This window comes from Nycticebus coucang, chromosome 21, assembly GCF_027406575.1.
Source record: "Nycticebus coucang isolate mNycCou1 chromosome 21, mNycCou1.pri, whole genome shotgun sequence".
In the NCBI taxonomy this organism is placed as follows: Eukaryota; Metazoa; Chordata; class Mammalia; order Primates; family Lorisidae; genus Nycticebus; species Nycticebus coucang.
The window spans coordinates 41,433,632-41,448,982 of NC_069800.1; the positions used below are offsets into that span (position 1 = coordinate 41,433,632).

The 15,351-nt window shown below is 50.6% G+C and overlaps 2 protein-coding genes across 4 annotated transcripts in view; one reads left to right on the forward strand and one right to left on the reverse strand.

Moving 5' to 3' along the window:
• Positions 1-1,948: 1,948 nt before the first annotated feature.
• On the forward strand, positions 1,949-3,644 carry MAP1LC3A (microtubule associated protein 1 light chain 3 alpha). Its single transcript, XM_053574395.1, has 5 exons — positions 1,949-2,313; positions 2,619-2,674; positions 2,763-2,869; positions 3,082-3,251; positions 3,477-3,644. The coding sequence occupies exons 1-4, from the start codon at positions 2,274-2,276 to the stop codon at positions 3,242-3,244; spliced, it is 366 nt and encodes a 121-aa protein (XP_053430370.1). The 5' UTR covers positions 1,949-2,273; the 3' UTR covers positions 3,245-3,251; positions 3,477-3,644.
• A 188-nt stretch (positions 3,645-3,832) lies between these two features.
• Positions 3,833-15,351, reverse strand: part of PIGU (phosphatidylinositol glycan anchor biosynthesis class U) — a 100,766-nt gene continuing 89,247 nt past the window's right edge. For all 3 annotated transcript variants that reach the window (XM_053574389.1, XM_053574388.1, XM_053574390.1), the window contains one exon: positions 3,833-4,263. In XM_053574389.1, coding sequence (XP_053430364.1) covers positions 4,150-4,263 — 114 coding nt within the window. In that variant the 3' untranslated portion in view covers positions 3,833-4,149. The remainder of the gene's footprint in view (positions 4,264-15,351) is intronic.

Consider the following 15,351-nt stretch of genomic DNA (forward strand, 5'->3'; position numbering starts at 1 on the left):
GCCCCAGTCATACTCACCTAACCACAAACTCTTAGGCTCAAGCGATGATTCCCACCCACCTCCCAACGTGCTTGAGGTTACAGGTGTGAGCCACTGCACCTGCCTGGCCTTCCGCCTTAAAACATATTTTCTCTGATTTTTCCATGGGTACATTTTCCAGTTAGATTTTCTCTAGTATATTTCTCCCATATTTTTACTTTGGGTGCCCTTAGGTTTTAAATGTCTTCTTGTAAACAGTACAGAGCTGCATTTTATTTTTCTGGGCCTGATAATCTGTTTTAATGGTTGAATGTAAAACACATTTTCTACCTGTGCTATTTACCATCCTTTTCACTTTGCTTTCTTTTTCTCCTTTTCTGCTTTCTACATGTGTATTATATTTTTAATACGCTTCAATTCCCATTTCACTTCTCTGCATTGGCAGTTATGTTTCTTTCTTTCTTTTTTTAGAGACAGAGTCTCACTGTACCGCCCTGGGGTAGAGTGCGGTGGCGTCACACAGCTCACAGCAACCTCTACTCTTGGGCTTACGCGATTCTCTTGCCTCAGCCTCCCCAGCAGCTGGGACTCTTTCCTTTTTTTGAGACAGTCTTGTGTCGTGGCGTCACAGCTCACAGCAACTTCAAACTCTTGGGCTTAAGCGATTCTCTTGCCTCAGCCTCCCAAGTAGCTGGGAATACAGGTGCAACGCCTGGCTTTTTGTTGCAGTTGTCATTGTTTAGCTGGCCTGAGCTGGGTTGGAACCTGCCAACCTCAGTGTATGCGGCTGGTGCCATAACCACTGTGCTACGGGCGCCGAGCCTCCATTTCTATTCTTTTGGTGATGCTTCCAAAACATCTGAGATATGTATCTGATTTTATAAAACTGGGCAATGATTGGTATTTCTGTCCTCTTTTCAAACAAACTGAACTTCCTAGAACACTTAAACTCTGATTGCCCTCTCCAGTCTTACATGTTCTTGTGCTGAATTTATCTTGTTATACTCCCAACTTAATCATTACTATTCATATTAAGTGTCTATTTAGATTTACTTACACATTCACCATTTTGCTCATTTTTCCATCAAATTTCTTCCTTTTGGATCACATCCTTGTTGCTAAAGTACATCCTTTAAACGTCATTTTGCCAGTGGTTTTTTGTGTCACTTTTCATTATAACAGAGCTTCATTACCCCCTAACTCTTAAATCGTGGATTAACAATTGGTTGGCAGTGTTTTTCTTTCAGTAGTTCAAAGGTTACGTTTTTTTCTGGCTTCCATATTTGCTGCTGAGAAAGCTGCTCTTGGTCGTAGTATTTTTAGTTACTCCATCCTCCTTTGGTGGTTTTTAAGATCTTTCATTCTTTGGAGTCCTGCAAATTCACTACCAAATGTCTAGATGTTGATTTTATTTTGATTTATCCTGCCGTGGATTTTAAGTGAGGCTCCTGGTCTTTAATTTAGAAAGCTCTCCTTCAGGAACTGCCTCTCCACGTTCTTCCTCTCCTCTCCTCCTGGAACCCTGGGCCTGTGAGTTCTTTCTCACGTTATCCTTGTCACTTCCTCTTATATTCTTCATCACCTTGATTCTCTGGTTAATTGCTGCTGATCTATCCTCCAGTTCCGTGATTTTCTCTTCTGCTGTGTCTTAATCTACTTTCTTACTTCTTCCTTTGAGGCCTGAATTTCAATATTCTATTTTTCAATTCTAGAATTCTTTTTAAAGCCTGGAAATTCCTTTCTAGGGCCCAGCTTTCGGTCCTCCAGCCCTAAGCGCGGGGGCCCCCAGGCTCACTGCCCTTCCCACCGTGCCCAGTGCTGGGCCTGGCCGGGAACGGACGAGGAGCGCGCGTAGGGCGACCGGGTGAGGCGGGGAGCCCCGCGCCCTCTGTTTCTGGCACCAGCCCGGCAGTCTTCTGGTCTCACCTCAGTCCGGGCCTGGGGAAGGGGTGCCTGTGCAGGCCATGACGTCACAGGACTGTGACACGCCTGCGGCCCCGCCCCTTCGCGTCTCGGGCCGGGAATCCAGGTTCTCTGCGCCGTGACGTCACGAGTCGGGCGGGCGGGTTTTGCGTCGGCCCAATGGGAGCTGCGCGCCGGCCTCCCCTTTAAGGAATGTTGTGACCTGACGTCACCAGGCGAGTTACCTCCCGCAGCCGCCGCCGCCGGGCTCAGCGCTAGCCCAGGAGCCCTTGAGCGCGAGGCGCGGAGCCCCCGGAGCCCCCGAACCGCAGCCACATCTTCGCGTCGCGCGCCCCGGAGCCCCGGCCTGCGCGCCCCGCCGGGCCCGCGCGATGCCCTCGGACCGGCCTTTCAAACAGCGGCGGAGCTTCGGTGAGGCCCAGCGGGTGATCCGCGAGCGTGGGGCAGGGGGCTCGGGAGGCCGACTGACCCCTACTGCCGCGGGTGACGTCAGCCCCGTGACGTCAGGCTCCGGCCGGACCCCTGGGCTGAGAGGCTGGCTCCGGCCTGGGCGGGGGCTGCCCGCCTCCCCACCACGTTAGGTGCCGGGGGCTGTGGGGCCTGATGGCCCCGGGGGCGGGGGCTGGGGCGAGGCCGCCCCTCGGGGTCAAGCGGGGCGGAGTCGGGGAGGACCTGGGCCTGGCCCGGCCTCACGGCCCGACCGCGGTCGTCCGCAGCCGACCGCTGTAAGGAGGTGCAGCAGATCCGCGACCAGCACCCCAGCAAGATCCCGGTGAGTTCCGCCCCCCGGCCCCGCCTTGCCCAGGCCCCGCCCCAAGTTTCTGCGTCCCGACCCGACCCCCTGCCCGCCCCACTCCCAGGTGATCATCGAGCGCTACAAGGGCGAGAAGCAGCTGCCAGTCCTGGACAAGACCAAGTTCCTCGTCCCAGACCATGTCAACATGAGCGAGTTGGTCAAGATCATTCGGTGTGTGGGCAGCCCCCGCCACAGGGGCACTTGGGTCAAGGTGGAGTAGGGCTGGGGGCCGGGCTGAAGTCAGTGGGTCAGAGGTGAGAGCCTCTAGAAGGGGTTGGGATGGATGTGAAGGAGGCTCAGAATAACTCTGGGGAGGGGTTCAGGGCTACGCCTCTCCAGCAGCCTAGCCCCTCTGCCGGGTACCCTTCTGCCCCTGCCCACAGGCGCCGCCTGCAGCTGAACCCCACGCAGGCCTTTTTCCTGCTGGTGAACCAGCACAGTATGGTGAGCGTGTCCACGCCCATTGCCGACATCTACGAGCAGGAGAAGGATGAGGACGGCTTCCTCTACATGGTCTACGCCTCCCAAGAAACCTTCGGCTTCTGAGCCAGCAGTAGGGGGGGGGGGGCATTGGTCTGGGAGTGGGGGGTCCTGTCAGGTTCTGCCCAGGGAGCTCCTGAGCTGAGCTGTCCCTGGTGGGCTGGGACCAGCCTACATGCCCTTGGGTGGATCCCAAGACAGTCATGTTAGGACTGCCCCTCTGGGTGCTGCCTGGGATGGGAGAGGGTGGAGAGCAGCCTCCAGCACCCCTGCTCTGTGTGGTTTGTCTTTTTTTTAGGCCCCTGCCTGTCTGCCCATCTGCCCCTCACCCACCTGAGGCTCTGCCCCCTGCCTGGACCTGCCTCCACCTGACAGACTGGTCCCTGGCTCCTGCGTTCTCCACATGGTGTATGGATCTGTGGTCATTGTCCCTCTGCAGAATAAAGATTGCTCAGGCCTGCCTGGCCCTTTGCCTTCAGCTGCTTGCTTGGGTGTGGGGAGGGCTGCTGGAGTGGTGCATACCACTTTTAGCCCACCAGTGCACAGACTTGTGGTTTGTGGACCTGGGGCTCGTTATAGAAACCCAGACCTATGTAGAGTACCCCAGGGCAGTGTAAGAGGAGTGTGATGTGGATGTGGTCCCAGGGTAGACTTCTTCATAACAAAACACATTTATTAAGAAGCCACAACCTAATAAACCCTGCTCACCTGCTTCTTCCCCCTTCCTGCCTGGGAGGGGGCTCCCTGGTGTGCAGAGCCACAAAGTAGGGGGATGAAGTGGGGGTGCTCTCAGCTACTCCCATAGGCCTTGCTGTCAGCCATGGGTCCCCTTTGGTACCAGAGATCCACGACCCTGGACTAGAACCTCTTCTGCCCAAGAACTTGCCTACTGGCAACTCTGGATAGAGGGCATGGCCCAGCTGCTGGCCCTTCACCTCCTGAGGTCCGTGCAGCCCTGTGTCCAGCCAGGCCTACTTGAGCACAAGCATGGCCTCTGTGCCGTCCTTGGCAGTCAAGTAGAGACCGTGTGTGAGGTAGTACTCCCGCCGCAGGAAGGCATAGAAGTAATCAGAGATGAGCAGGATCTGGGGAAGAAAGAGGGTATGGGTATGAGGAGCTGCGGGGTACCTTCCACTGAACCCAGGGCCCCTGAGGGTCTAGGCAAATACTGGGTGGCCGCAAAGCCCCTGCCTGGCATCTCCCACCAAGGTCCCAACCTGTCCCTGGATCAACCACTAGCTCTTCCTCAGGGCCCATACTTGCAGGATCTTGCTGACCCCTCAGAAGCCACCAGATTCCCACCTCTCTCATGGTCCACACTTCCACCCCAAGCTCTGCCTCTGAACGCTGACTGATGCCTGTGCAGTCAGAAGCCTTCTTTGGGTATTCACAGGCTCTTCAACCCCAGCCAGGCCCACACAAATGCCTCACCTTCCCTTGTCCAACCTGCTTCTCCCATGGGCACCCATACCTCTACCATCTAGATGCCCAGGCCAAAGACTACCTCCCATACATCAATCCACAAAGTCTGTCAATTCTACCTTCTAAACTCAAATCCACCTTTTCAATACATCCCCTTAGCCCCCACCCTGAACAAAGCCACTGTCATCTAAACAACAGCAAAACATTGTCCCTGGGCTCCCTGATCTCAAACCTGCCCCATCCCATTCTCCCTGCCAGCCAGAGAAAGCTTTTCAAAAACACAAATCTGACCATGTTACTTCCCTGCTTAAAATCCTCCAAAGGCCTGCCATGCTCTTTGGGTGCAGCTCAAACCCCCAAGGGCTCCGAGGCCTCGCACCTGGTCCCTGCCCACTAGTGCAGCATCCTCTCCTTGCTCCATCTCACTCAACTGTAAGATCTTTGCTGTTTCCTCTGCCTGGAACATTCTCTGCCCTTTCACCTAGTCAATAGTTACTTGTCCTTCAGGTCTCAGGAAGGATCACTTACCCCCCAGATTAGATCTCAGCCCCAGTAACCACTATTTCCTAATGCAGACTAATCCAAACTGCAATTTTACATTCAGCTGTGTGACTGCTTGACAACTGTGTCTTCTCTCCTGGACCAGAAGCTCCACCAGGGAGCTTAAGGCAAGGTCCCTTAGTGGTTCTGTCACTAAGGTACCTCTGTGCCCAGCTCAGTCTGTCTTTCCCTTTCTGGGCCACAGAATCAAAAGGGGCCTGCAGTCCCAGACATTTGGGAGGATGGTCCAGGAGGATCCCTGGAGCCCAGGACTTGGAAACTGCAGTGAGCTGTAATTGTGCCACTGCACTCCAGCCTGTGACAGAGACCCTGCCTCTTACAAAAAGGGGGAGGGTTTGGGAGCCTAGAAATTCAGCTCACTGGCCTCCTCACAGAGGCCCAGAGAGAAACAAGGATTTGCCAAGGTCCTCACACTCTAGAACAGACCCTTAGCCTTATAATTCCATTCAGTCCAAATGCCTGGAACTGAGGGGACAGGGGCTCACCATTGCAGATACCACAGTTCTGAGGTACTTAGCCTCTCAAAGTAGCAGTACCAATGACCTCCTGGAACAGATGGGTAGACTTTGCCCAGAGCTGGGGAAGTACTTGGCTGGGTCTTGGGGCAAGACAGGTTGAGATGAGCCAGACCTCAAGACCCCCAGAACCTTGTCCTGGGCGGCTTCTCACTCACCTGAAGGTAAAGCAACAACAGCGAAGGACAGCTCAGAGGGGCCTGAAATGGTATATAGGGAGGTGCCCAACCCCAACAGCACTGATGGTCTTAGGACATACCCACAGTTCTATCACCAAAGAAGCCTGTCTGGTTTCTTTAATAATCCCCATCTTATAGGGGAAATTGAGGCTCAAAGGGTTCAATATGCCCTGTAGCTACACCTGGCGAGCTGGACTAGTGGCCACAGACCCTACAAGGTGATATGCCTGGGGCCCAGTCCACTAATGGGCCAAGACTCTTCCAAGGATGTTGGCAAAGCAACAGAGCTCAAGCAGCCCGAGGCCTGGCTCATCAGCTGGCAGCTTCAGGCTGGCCTGGTATTGGGGGGCAGTGATCACAGCAAAGGCTGACCTCACACTCTGCGGCCCTCTTTCTAACCCAGGCTCCAAGATGCCATCTGGGCAAGAGGAGCCTGCAGCAGTGGCTGAGCTCAGAGGCTAATCCCTGAGCCAGGTCAGATGAGGGACAAATACAAAGTCACAATTCACAACTAAACAAAAAGAGGCAACTCAATGTCACACATTCAGCTGGACAATCATAGGAAGTCAAAATATTAAATTATTAGGTTGAACCACATGAAATATTTTTGCAGGTTAAAAAATGGTTGAATATTGGCAATTTCATATGACCCAATCTAAGATAAAATGGGGGATAAAAAAGAAATGCAAGGGCGGCGCCTGTGGCTCAGTCGGTAAGGTGCCGGCCCCATATACCGAGGGTGGCGGGTTCAAACCCGGCCCCGGCCAAACTGCTACCAAAAAATAGCCGGGTGTTGTGGCGGGCGCCTGTAGTCCCAGCTACTCGGGAGGCTGAGGCAAGAGAATCGCTTAAGCCCAGGAGTTGGAGGTTGCTGTGAGCTGTGTGAGGCCACGGCACTCTACCGAGGGCCATAGAGTGAGACTCTGTCTCTACAAAAAAAAAAAAAAAGAAATGCAAATAGTAGAGTGAGCATGTTATTTATTCTGGCCATACCAGAAGAAATAACTGTAAGACTGTAGGTAGCTATTCTCCTCATAAGCCTTAACTTTGTGAACTACGTACGTTTGTTCCCTGGATAAAATTAAAAATTCAATCAAAAACAATCAGCCAATAAATGAACCAATAAACAGAAAAAAGGCAAATCTTCCTTACAGAAGTCCAAACAGTATCTGAATATATGTAGCTATGCCCCCCCCCAGGAGGAGGAGCTTAATCCTTGCCTACACCCTGTCTCCCTCCCCCAGGATGGTCCAAGACTTGGTGACTTACTTTCTGGTTGGAGAAGGGAAAGGAAAAATAGTACCTCACAGTGGAGAGAACTGGGAAACACCATCCAAACCGAGAGTGCAATCATGAGGCTAGCATGTACTCCTATGGGACGTGATAGAAAGGGTGCTTCACCTGGGGTATTCCTTCCAAAAACCCAGAACACCAAGATAATCATAAGAAAAGCATCAGACAAACCTAAAGAGGGAACATTCTACAAGATACCTGGCCTACCTGGCCAGTGCCAGCCAGTGCTACTCAAGCAGGGTCACAGCCAGTGCAATGGCTCACGCCTGTAATTCTAACACTCTGGGAGGCCGAGGCAGGTGGATTGCCTGAGCTCACAAGTTTGAGACCAGCCTGAACAAGAACCAGACCCTGTCTCTAAAAAAAAAACAAAGAAACAGCTGGGAATTGTGGCAGGTGCCTATAATCCCAGCTATTCAGAAGGCAAGAGGACCACTTGAACCCGAGAGTTTAAGGCTGCTGTGAGCTATGATGCCATAGCACTCTACCAAGGGTGACAAAGTGAGACTCTGTCTCAAAAACAAAACAAAACAAACGAAAACATTGTCAGGGTCATGAAAAATAAAAAAAAGACTAAGGAGCGGAGCAAGGACCAATGCAGTCCCTTGGATAGGGCCTGGCGGAGGAGAAGGGGATGACTGGAAAAACTGCTGAAACCCAAATCAAGTCTGGTGACGTGCGCTAACAGTACTTTATCAGAGTGCGTTCTTAGTTTTGATAAGCATGTTGTGCCTGTACAAGATGTCAACAGCACAGGAAAATGAGTGTGGGGCATGTGGAAGCTCTATGTTCTATTTTTGTAACTTTTCTATAAATCTAAAATGATTTCAAAATTAAGTTTATTTTAAAAGCAATAAACTGCCAGGCACTGTGGCTCACACCTGTAAACCTAGCACTCTGGGAAGCCAAGGTGGGTGGATCGCCTGAGTTCAGGAGTTTGACACCACCCTGAGCAAGGGTGAGACCCCCCCATCTCTACTAAAAATAGAAAAACTAGCCAGGCATGGTGGCAGGCACTTGTAGTCCCAGCTACTCAGGAGGCTTAGGCAAGAGGATCACTTGAGCCCAAGAGTTTGAGGTTGCTGTAAGCTATGACACGATGGCACTTAACTCCAGGCAACAGAGGAAGACTGTCTCAAAAAATAAAAAAATAAAAAATAAATAAAAGCAATAAGCTCGCTAGGCATGGTGGCTTGCCCCTGCAATACCGCCACTCAAGAGACTGAGGTGGGAGGATGGCTTAAGCTCAGGAGCTCAAGATCAGCCTAGGTAACATAGCAAGACCCTATCTCAAAAAAATTAATTAAAAATAAAAAGCACTGGACTTTGCACCCATAGCACAGTAGTTACAACACCACCAGCCCGCGTTCGAACCCAGTCCGCGCCAACTAACGCAACAATGACAACTGCAACAGAAAAATAGCTGGGTGTTGTGATGAATGCCTGTAGTCCCAGCTACTTCAGAGGCTGAGGCAAGAGAATCGCTTAAGCCCAAGAGTTGGAGGTTGCTGAGAACTGTGACGCCACGGCACTCTACCAGGGGCAACATAGTGAGACTCTATCTCAAAAAAAATAAAATAAAAAAATAAAGCACTCTGAGGCAAGAGAATCTCTTAAGCCCAAGAGTTTGAAGTTGCTGTGAACTGTGACATCATGGCACTCAATCCAGGGCGACAGCTTGAGACTCTGTCTCCCCCCCCAAAAAAAGCATTGAATTACGGTTATATATAACATGATTGAACCTTAAAAACATTGTGCTGAGTGAAAGAGGGCTCCAGCAAATGTACATTAAGATTTGCATTTTCCACTGTATCTAAATTTTATATAACAAAAATAAATATTAAATCTAAAGATATACGTGCTATAATATTTAGTAGGAAATGTACTAATGTCTGCAATTCAATTTCAAATACACTAAAAAGGCTTGGCACCTGTCGCTCAGTGGTTAGGGTGCTGGCCACATACACCAAGGCTGGCAGGTTCCAACCCGGCCCCAGCCAGCTAAACAACAATGACAACTGCAACAAAAAATAGCCAGGCGTTGTGGTGGGCGCCTACAGTCCCAGCTACTTGAAAGGCTGAGGCAAGAGAATCATTTAAGCCCAAGAGTTTGAGGTTGCTGTGAGCTGTGACACCACAGCACTCTACTGAAGGCGACACAGTTAAGACTCTGTCTCAAAAAACAAAAACAAACAAACAAAAAACAATAAAAAAGCCAAGATGGACTGAGGGAGGGATATTGTGATGGAACAAGTACAGGAGAACATCAATGGTGGCCTCTAGGTGATGGGTTCAACATTAAATCTCTCGTGTTTGTGTGAAAATTTGTACCATAAAGGGGGTGGGAGACGAGCCCTGTGTGCCAACTTGGCAACACTGTCCTGGGTATCATCAACCTGAGGGGGTGCCCTGCCTCCAGAAAGAGGACCCCAGGTCAGTCTAGAGTCTTTGGGCTCTTTCCAAGGAAAGCCCAAAGCTGGTCACAGTCTGGCTGAGATGACCTCTTCTGGCCTAGGTTTTCCATTCTGATTATAAGAAGGGATTTTCCAGATTCCTTGGATTCACCCAGAACAGCAGATGCAGACCCAGAGCTCCTTTGGGTCTGAAGAGTGGACGTCTGGGGAGGGGCAAGTTAGGCAAGGGGGCATGTTAGTGGTGTGTGACCCTGTGGAAGTCTCCTTCCATGCCCTGAGATCATTTTCCTCATCTGTAAACTGAGAGTAATAAGTTCAGTTTATTACTCACCTAGACTTAGGAGCCCTAGAACACATGTGTCCCTCTCTGTGCCTTCAGAGACTGGAAGGCCTGTTATTGAAGCTGCCCCACCCGAGGCAGCTAAGCCCTCTGCCTCTCTCCTCCACCAGCCACATGTCCTGTCCATCCTCCTCAGACTTCCACTCGGCCACCTTCCTCCCTAAGGGATCTTCAGGGTGTACACACATAAACACAGAGCCCTCCCAGTATCTCCTTGCAAGCTCCCTTGCTCCCCTCTGCCCCCACCACACTTGCCCACCCCAGCAGCCCTGCATTTTTGTCAAGGATCTGGGAACTACTGAGATGCCACTTTCCACCTGGAGGCTTCTCTGACCACACACTCAATGATGTGCACCCCCCCCAAGTTAGATCTCCTAACTAAATGGGTGGCATCTCCTCCAGCTCTGTGGCCCACACATCACAGGGCTATGCTTTGAGAGTCATTTTTTAGTCCCCAACTTCTCAACATGCCCCCCGGGATGGCTGTCACATTCCTCTCACAGCCAGCTGTGAGGGCTGCCTCCCCTCTGGGCAGGAAGAAGAGTTAAGGGTGCAGCTGACAAAGGATGGCTAGGGACAGAGAGGTAAGTCAGCCGTGTTCCATGAGGAAAGAGGAAAATGAACATCTTCTGAGTATCTGCCCTGGTCCAGGCCCTATAACAGAGAAACCATATTGACCCTTTATGATTCCCTAGGGAGTGGCCTGCCCAGGGGCCCACTGGCAGAGAAACAGCTCAGGCTGCAATGCCAGACCTGCCTGTTGAGCCCCCCCAAGTTTTCCCTGCACCCCACGGCCCATCAGGATCCACATTCACGTGTGCTGCGCCCGCCTCTGTGGCTGAAGGTTGACACCAGGTGTATCTTAACACCCTGTGGAGGCTGCCCTCCCCAGCTCACAGCTCTGTCGATCAGCTAATCAAGACAGAAGTTTTTTTGGAAAAAGCAAAGTAAGTGTGTGAGACTTCCAAGCCAGTGAAGGTCATTAATCTGATGTCTTGAAACCACTGGGCTCAAGGCAGCAACTTTGGCCACCACGTGCCCCTGGGATGCAGCTTCCTAAAGAAGCTGATATTCTACAGCCAACCTCCCTGGGGGTGCATGTGGCCATCACAGTCAGCAAAGTGCAGCCTCCTCTGCCCACCTGCCCAGGATCTAGAAAGCTGGGAGTAGGGGAGGCAGGCGGCCTATGATGGAGCTGGATGGGGCTTTGGCATAACCTATCAGTAATAAAACATATTCACTCACACAAATAAACTTCTTTCACTATGAGCATGAGTCTATGTAAACACACAGGAAAAGCTCCAGAAGGCCACATGAGCACATGACCCAGATGATTAGAGGGATCCCAGGGGGCCAGTCCCTAGTAAGCTCTCCAGAAACACAAGCCACTATGAATTATAATTGTAGGGAGAGATTTCCTTATGTCCCCTGTTTTTTTTTGTTTTGTTTTTTTGTTTTGAGACAGAGTCTCACTAGGTTCCCCTCAGTAGAGTGCGGTGGCATCAGAGCTCACAGCAACCTCAGACTCTTGCACTTAAGCAATTCTCTTACCTCAGCCTCCCAAGCAGCTGGGATTACAGGTGCCCACCACAACGCCTCACTATTTTTTTTTTTTTTTTTTTGGTTGCAGTTGTCATTGCTGTTTAGCAGGCTCGGACTGGGCTCAAACCTGCCATCCTCAGTGTATTGTGGCTAGTGCTCTACTCACTGAGCATGGGCGCGGAGCCATGTTCCCTGTTTTTAAATTGAATTAGGTGAGTGGGACACTTGACCTTACTTTTTCAAAAGCTAAATTTAAACAAGTTTCTTTTCCTTTATATGTAATCTTTGATCTTTTTTTTTTTTTTGAGACAGAGCCTCAAGCTGTCACCCTGGGTAGAATTCTGTGACATCAAAGCTCACAGCAACATCCAACTCCTGGGCTTAAGCGATTCTCTTGCCTCAGCCTCCCAAGTAGCTGGGACTACAGGCACCTGCCACAACGCCCAGTTATTTTTTGGTTGTAGTTGTCATTGTTGTTTGGCAGGCCTGGGCTGGATTTTAACCCGCCAGCTCTGGTGTATGTGGCTGGCACCTTAGCCACTTGAGTTATAGGTGCCAACCTAGCTTTTCTATTTTTAGTAGAGATGGGGTCTTACTCTTGCTCAGGCTGGTCTCGAACTCCGGAGCTCAGGCAATCCACCTGCCTTAGCCTGCCAGAGTGCTAGGATTACAGACGTGAGCCACCAGACCTAGCCTATCATCCTGGTTTTTGAGACGGAAACTGCAACCCTGAAAAGTTAAATCACTTGCTGAGGGGCATACATTGGGAAGAGTGGGCACCTCAGGCAATCAATCAATCAGTCTCAATCCCTCCTCCTCTCTCTCACATGCACACACCCCCATGGACGGTTTACTACTGTCATTTCCTGTTACTGACTCTGAGGCACAATCATAATTAGCAAATGATCCATGCCACATGCTTAAAAATACTTAATGCCCCCAGGGGAAAGATTTGGGCTTCAGTCACTGGTTTAGCTGCTGGTGTAACTAATAATCTACACATAATTTGTTCTGTAATAGGGCATAGCACTGATCAACTCAAACAAAGCAGGACTTAAAAAACAGTCCGTAAACCAAAATATTCCTTATACCCAGCTCCCGATTTCAGCAGTGACAGTCCAGGCTCTATATGCTTGTTTGACACCTGTACTCCTCTGGTTCCCAGGACAGCTCTAGTCTGCCTTAAACACGGTGGGGAGAATGAGGGCCAGGTGAATTATCAGGCACCATCCAGCAAGAAGGTCCCAGAAGGGCTGGGCATGGTAGCTCAGACTTGTAATCCTAGCACTTTGGGAGGCCAAGGCAGGTAGATTGCTTGAGCTCAGGAGTTTAAGACCAGCCTGAGCAAGAGCGAGACCCCATCTTTACTAAAACAGAAAAAATTAGCAGAGCATAGTAACACATGCCTGTAGTCCCAGCTATTCAGGAGGCTGAGGCAAGAGTATCACTTGAGCCCAAGAGTTTCAGGTTGCTGTGAGCTATGACTCCACAGTACTCTACCCAGGGTGACAGAGTGACACTATGTTGGGGGTTTGAGGGGAGAGAAGGGCCCAGAAGAGCAGGCTGTGGGACTGAGAACCCATTCCACATATTGGGGATGGAAGTGCTGACTATGGGTCACACAAAGCAGGGGCAGAACTTGGGCTATACAGGTACAGAGCATCAGCCACAGATAGGAAGTTCCAACAGAGGCTAGAGAAGGGTGGGAGATGGAGCTGCTACTACTGACCTCCGAAGGGTGGTCTGGCCCTTTCTCCCCTTCCTTCTTTACTCCCATGTCCGAGAGGCCCAGTTCCTACTAGTTCCTTGGGGCTTTCCCTGACTTCTCACAGCAGGAGAGAGAATCCTTTCCCTCTGGATCCCTCCAGCATTACTCTCTGCATATCCGGCCAGTAGTCACATACTGCTCTCCCTGGCTAGCTCGGTTCATTCATTCATTCAACAAATATTTGCAAAGCAAGTTCTCTGTGCCAAGTGCTGATCTGGTCGCCGGGCCCCTGGTGATAGGAGGACAGGTAGAGTTCTGCCTTCACAAAACTCACAGGCTAGTAGTGGAGGCAGGGAGGAGAGAAAATAAATAATAAAAAGTTACAAATTGGGTAAATGCTATGAAGGACAAAAACAGGGGGCTGAGAAAGAGACAAGGGGGAAGGGGGACCGTGTGAAAGACCTCTCTGCAGAGATGACACTGAACTCTAAGTAAAATTCCAAATGTCTCATTTTGACTTAGTGGCTCCCAACAGGCCCGAGTGCAGGGGCAGTACACACTTCATGATGAGGGGCTCTTCCATCTCATGTAAACCAAAATGTTCCCTACACCCAGCTCGTGATTTCCGCAGTGACAGTCGAAGCTCTGTATGCTTGTTTGACACCTGTACTTAGTGGACAATATGACTTCAGTGACTGCCTTGGTGAGCAAGTGGCACCATGTGACAAATCCCTTTAGTAATCTGGCAGCAGCAGCAGCAATAAAGGCCAAAGCCTTCAGCCCCGGGAAGCATCTGACCAGCAGAGCTGATCCAAAGAGGCTGGTGACACAGGTGTGCCGGATGCCTGAAGTCTGCTGGCTCAAGGTGGGGGAGGGGACAGTAGCTGGACCCCAGTTGTGAGGCCTGTAGGTTGGTACTGCCTGTCTGAAGGGCAACTTCAGACCTTCTGCCAAGGGTATAAACTGTATATGTTCTCTGACCCACCAAATTCCACTACTTGGACTCCAACCTAAAAAATACTGGTGCCGGGTGCAGTGGCTCATGCTTGTAATCCTACCACTTGGGAGGCTGAGGCAGGTGGATGGCCTGATCTCACAGGGTCGAAACCAGCCCAAGCCAGAGCGAGACCTCGTCTCTAAAAATAGCCGGGGGTTGTGGTGGGCACCTGTAGTCCCAGCTACTTGAGAGGCTGAGGCAAGAGAATTGCTTGAGTCTAAGAGTTTGAGGTTGCTGTGAGCTATAACGCCATGACACTCTACCCAGGGGGACAGAGTGAGACTGTCTCCAAAAAAAAAAAAATTACTAGTATGTGTGCACAAGATACGTGAAGAAAAAAATAATAAAAAATAAAAAAGTAATGGCAGCACCCATAGCTCAGTGGGTAGGGCACCGGCCACATGCCCAGGCCTGCTAAAACAAAAAGCTAGGCATTGTGGCGGGCGCCTGTAGTCCCAGCTACTCGGGAGGCTGAGGCAAGAGAATTGTTTGAGCCCAAGAGTTTGAGGTTGCTGTGAGCTGTGACGCCATGGCACTCTACCCAGGGGGACAGAGGGAGACTCTAAAAAAAAAAAGTAGCAAAATAACCAGAAGCAGCAACCCCAATGCTTATGCACAGGGGTGAACCGGATCAAGTAAGGCACGGTACAGCCTAACTACTAGGTATCACAGAGCTGCTAGAAAAATTGTCTCAAGATGAGATCATTACGTAAGAAACAGCCAAAGAATAGTGCTGAGACAGGATACCATTTACCTATATAAAGAAAAAGGCTCTTCATGTGTGAGTTGATATGTACCGCTGCCTGCAGAGACGCACGCCCAGCTGACCCCAGTGAGCACAGCTGCGCTGGGCAGCGGGGCGCAGGGCTCAGGCAGACCTTTCCCTTTCATTCTGTAGTATGCTATCTTTTTTTTTTGTTTGTTTTGTTTTTGTTTTTTTGTATTATGCTATCTTGTCGGACTTCTTTCCCCCATGAAATCATGTATTACTTGATTACTGGGGGATTACTAATAGATTTCAAAGAGAGATGAAGGAAGAAAGGGGATGAGATAAAGCTAAAGTCCGGCTGGTTTTCTTCTCATGCTCAGCTATTAACACTCTCAATCCGCCTGCCTTTGGATCCCACCCCAAGCCCAATACTTCTCTTTCCAATAATTCGGTCTCTACTGCTTCCCAGGGCACCCGACCACCTCAGCACCCC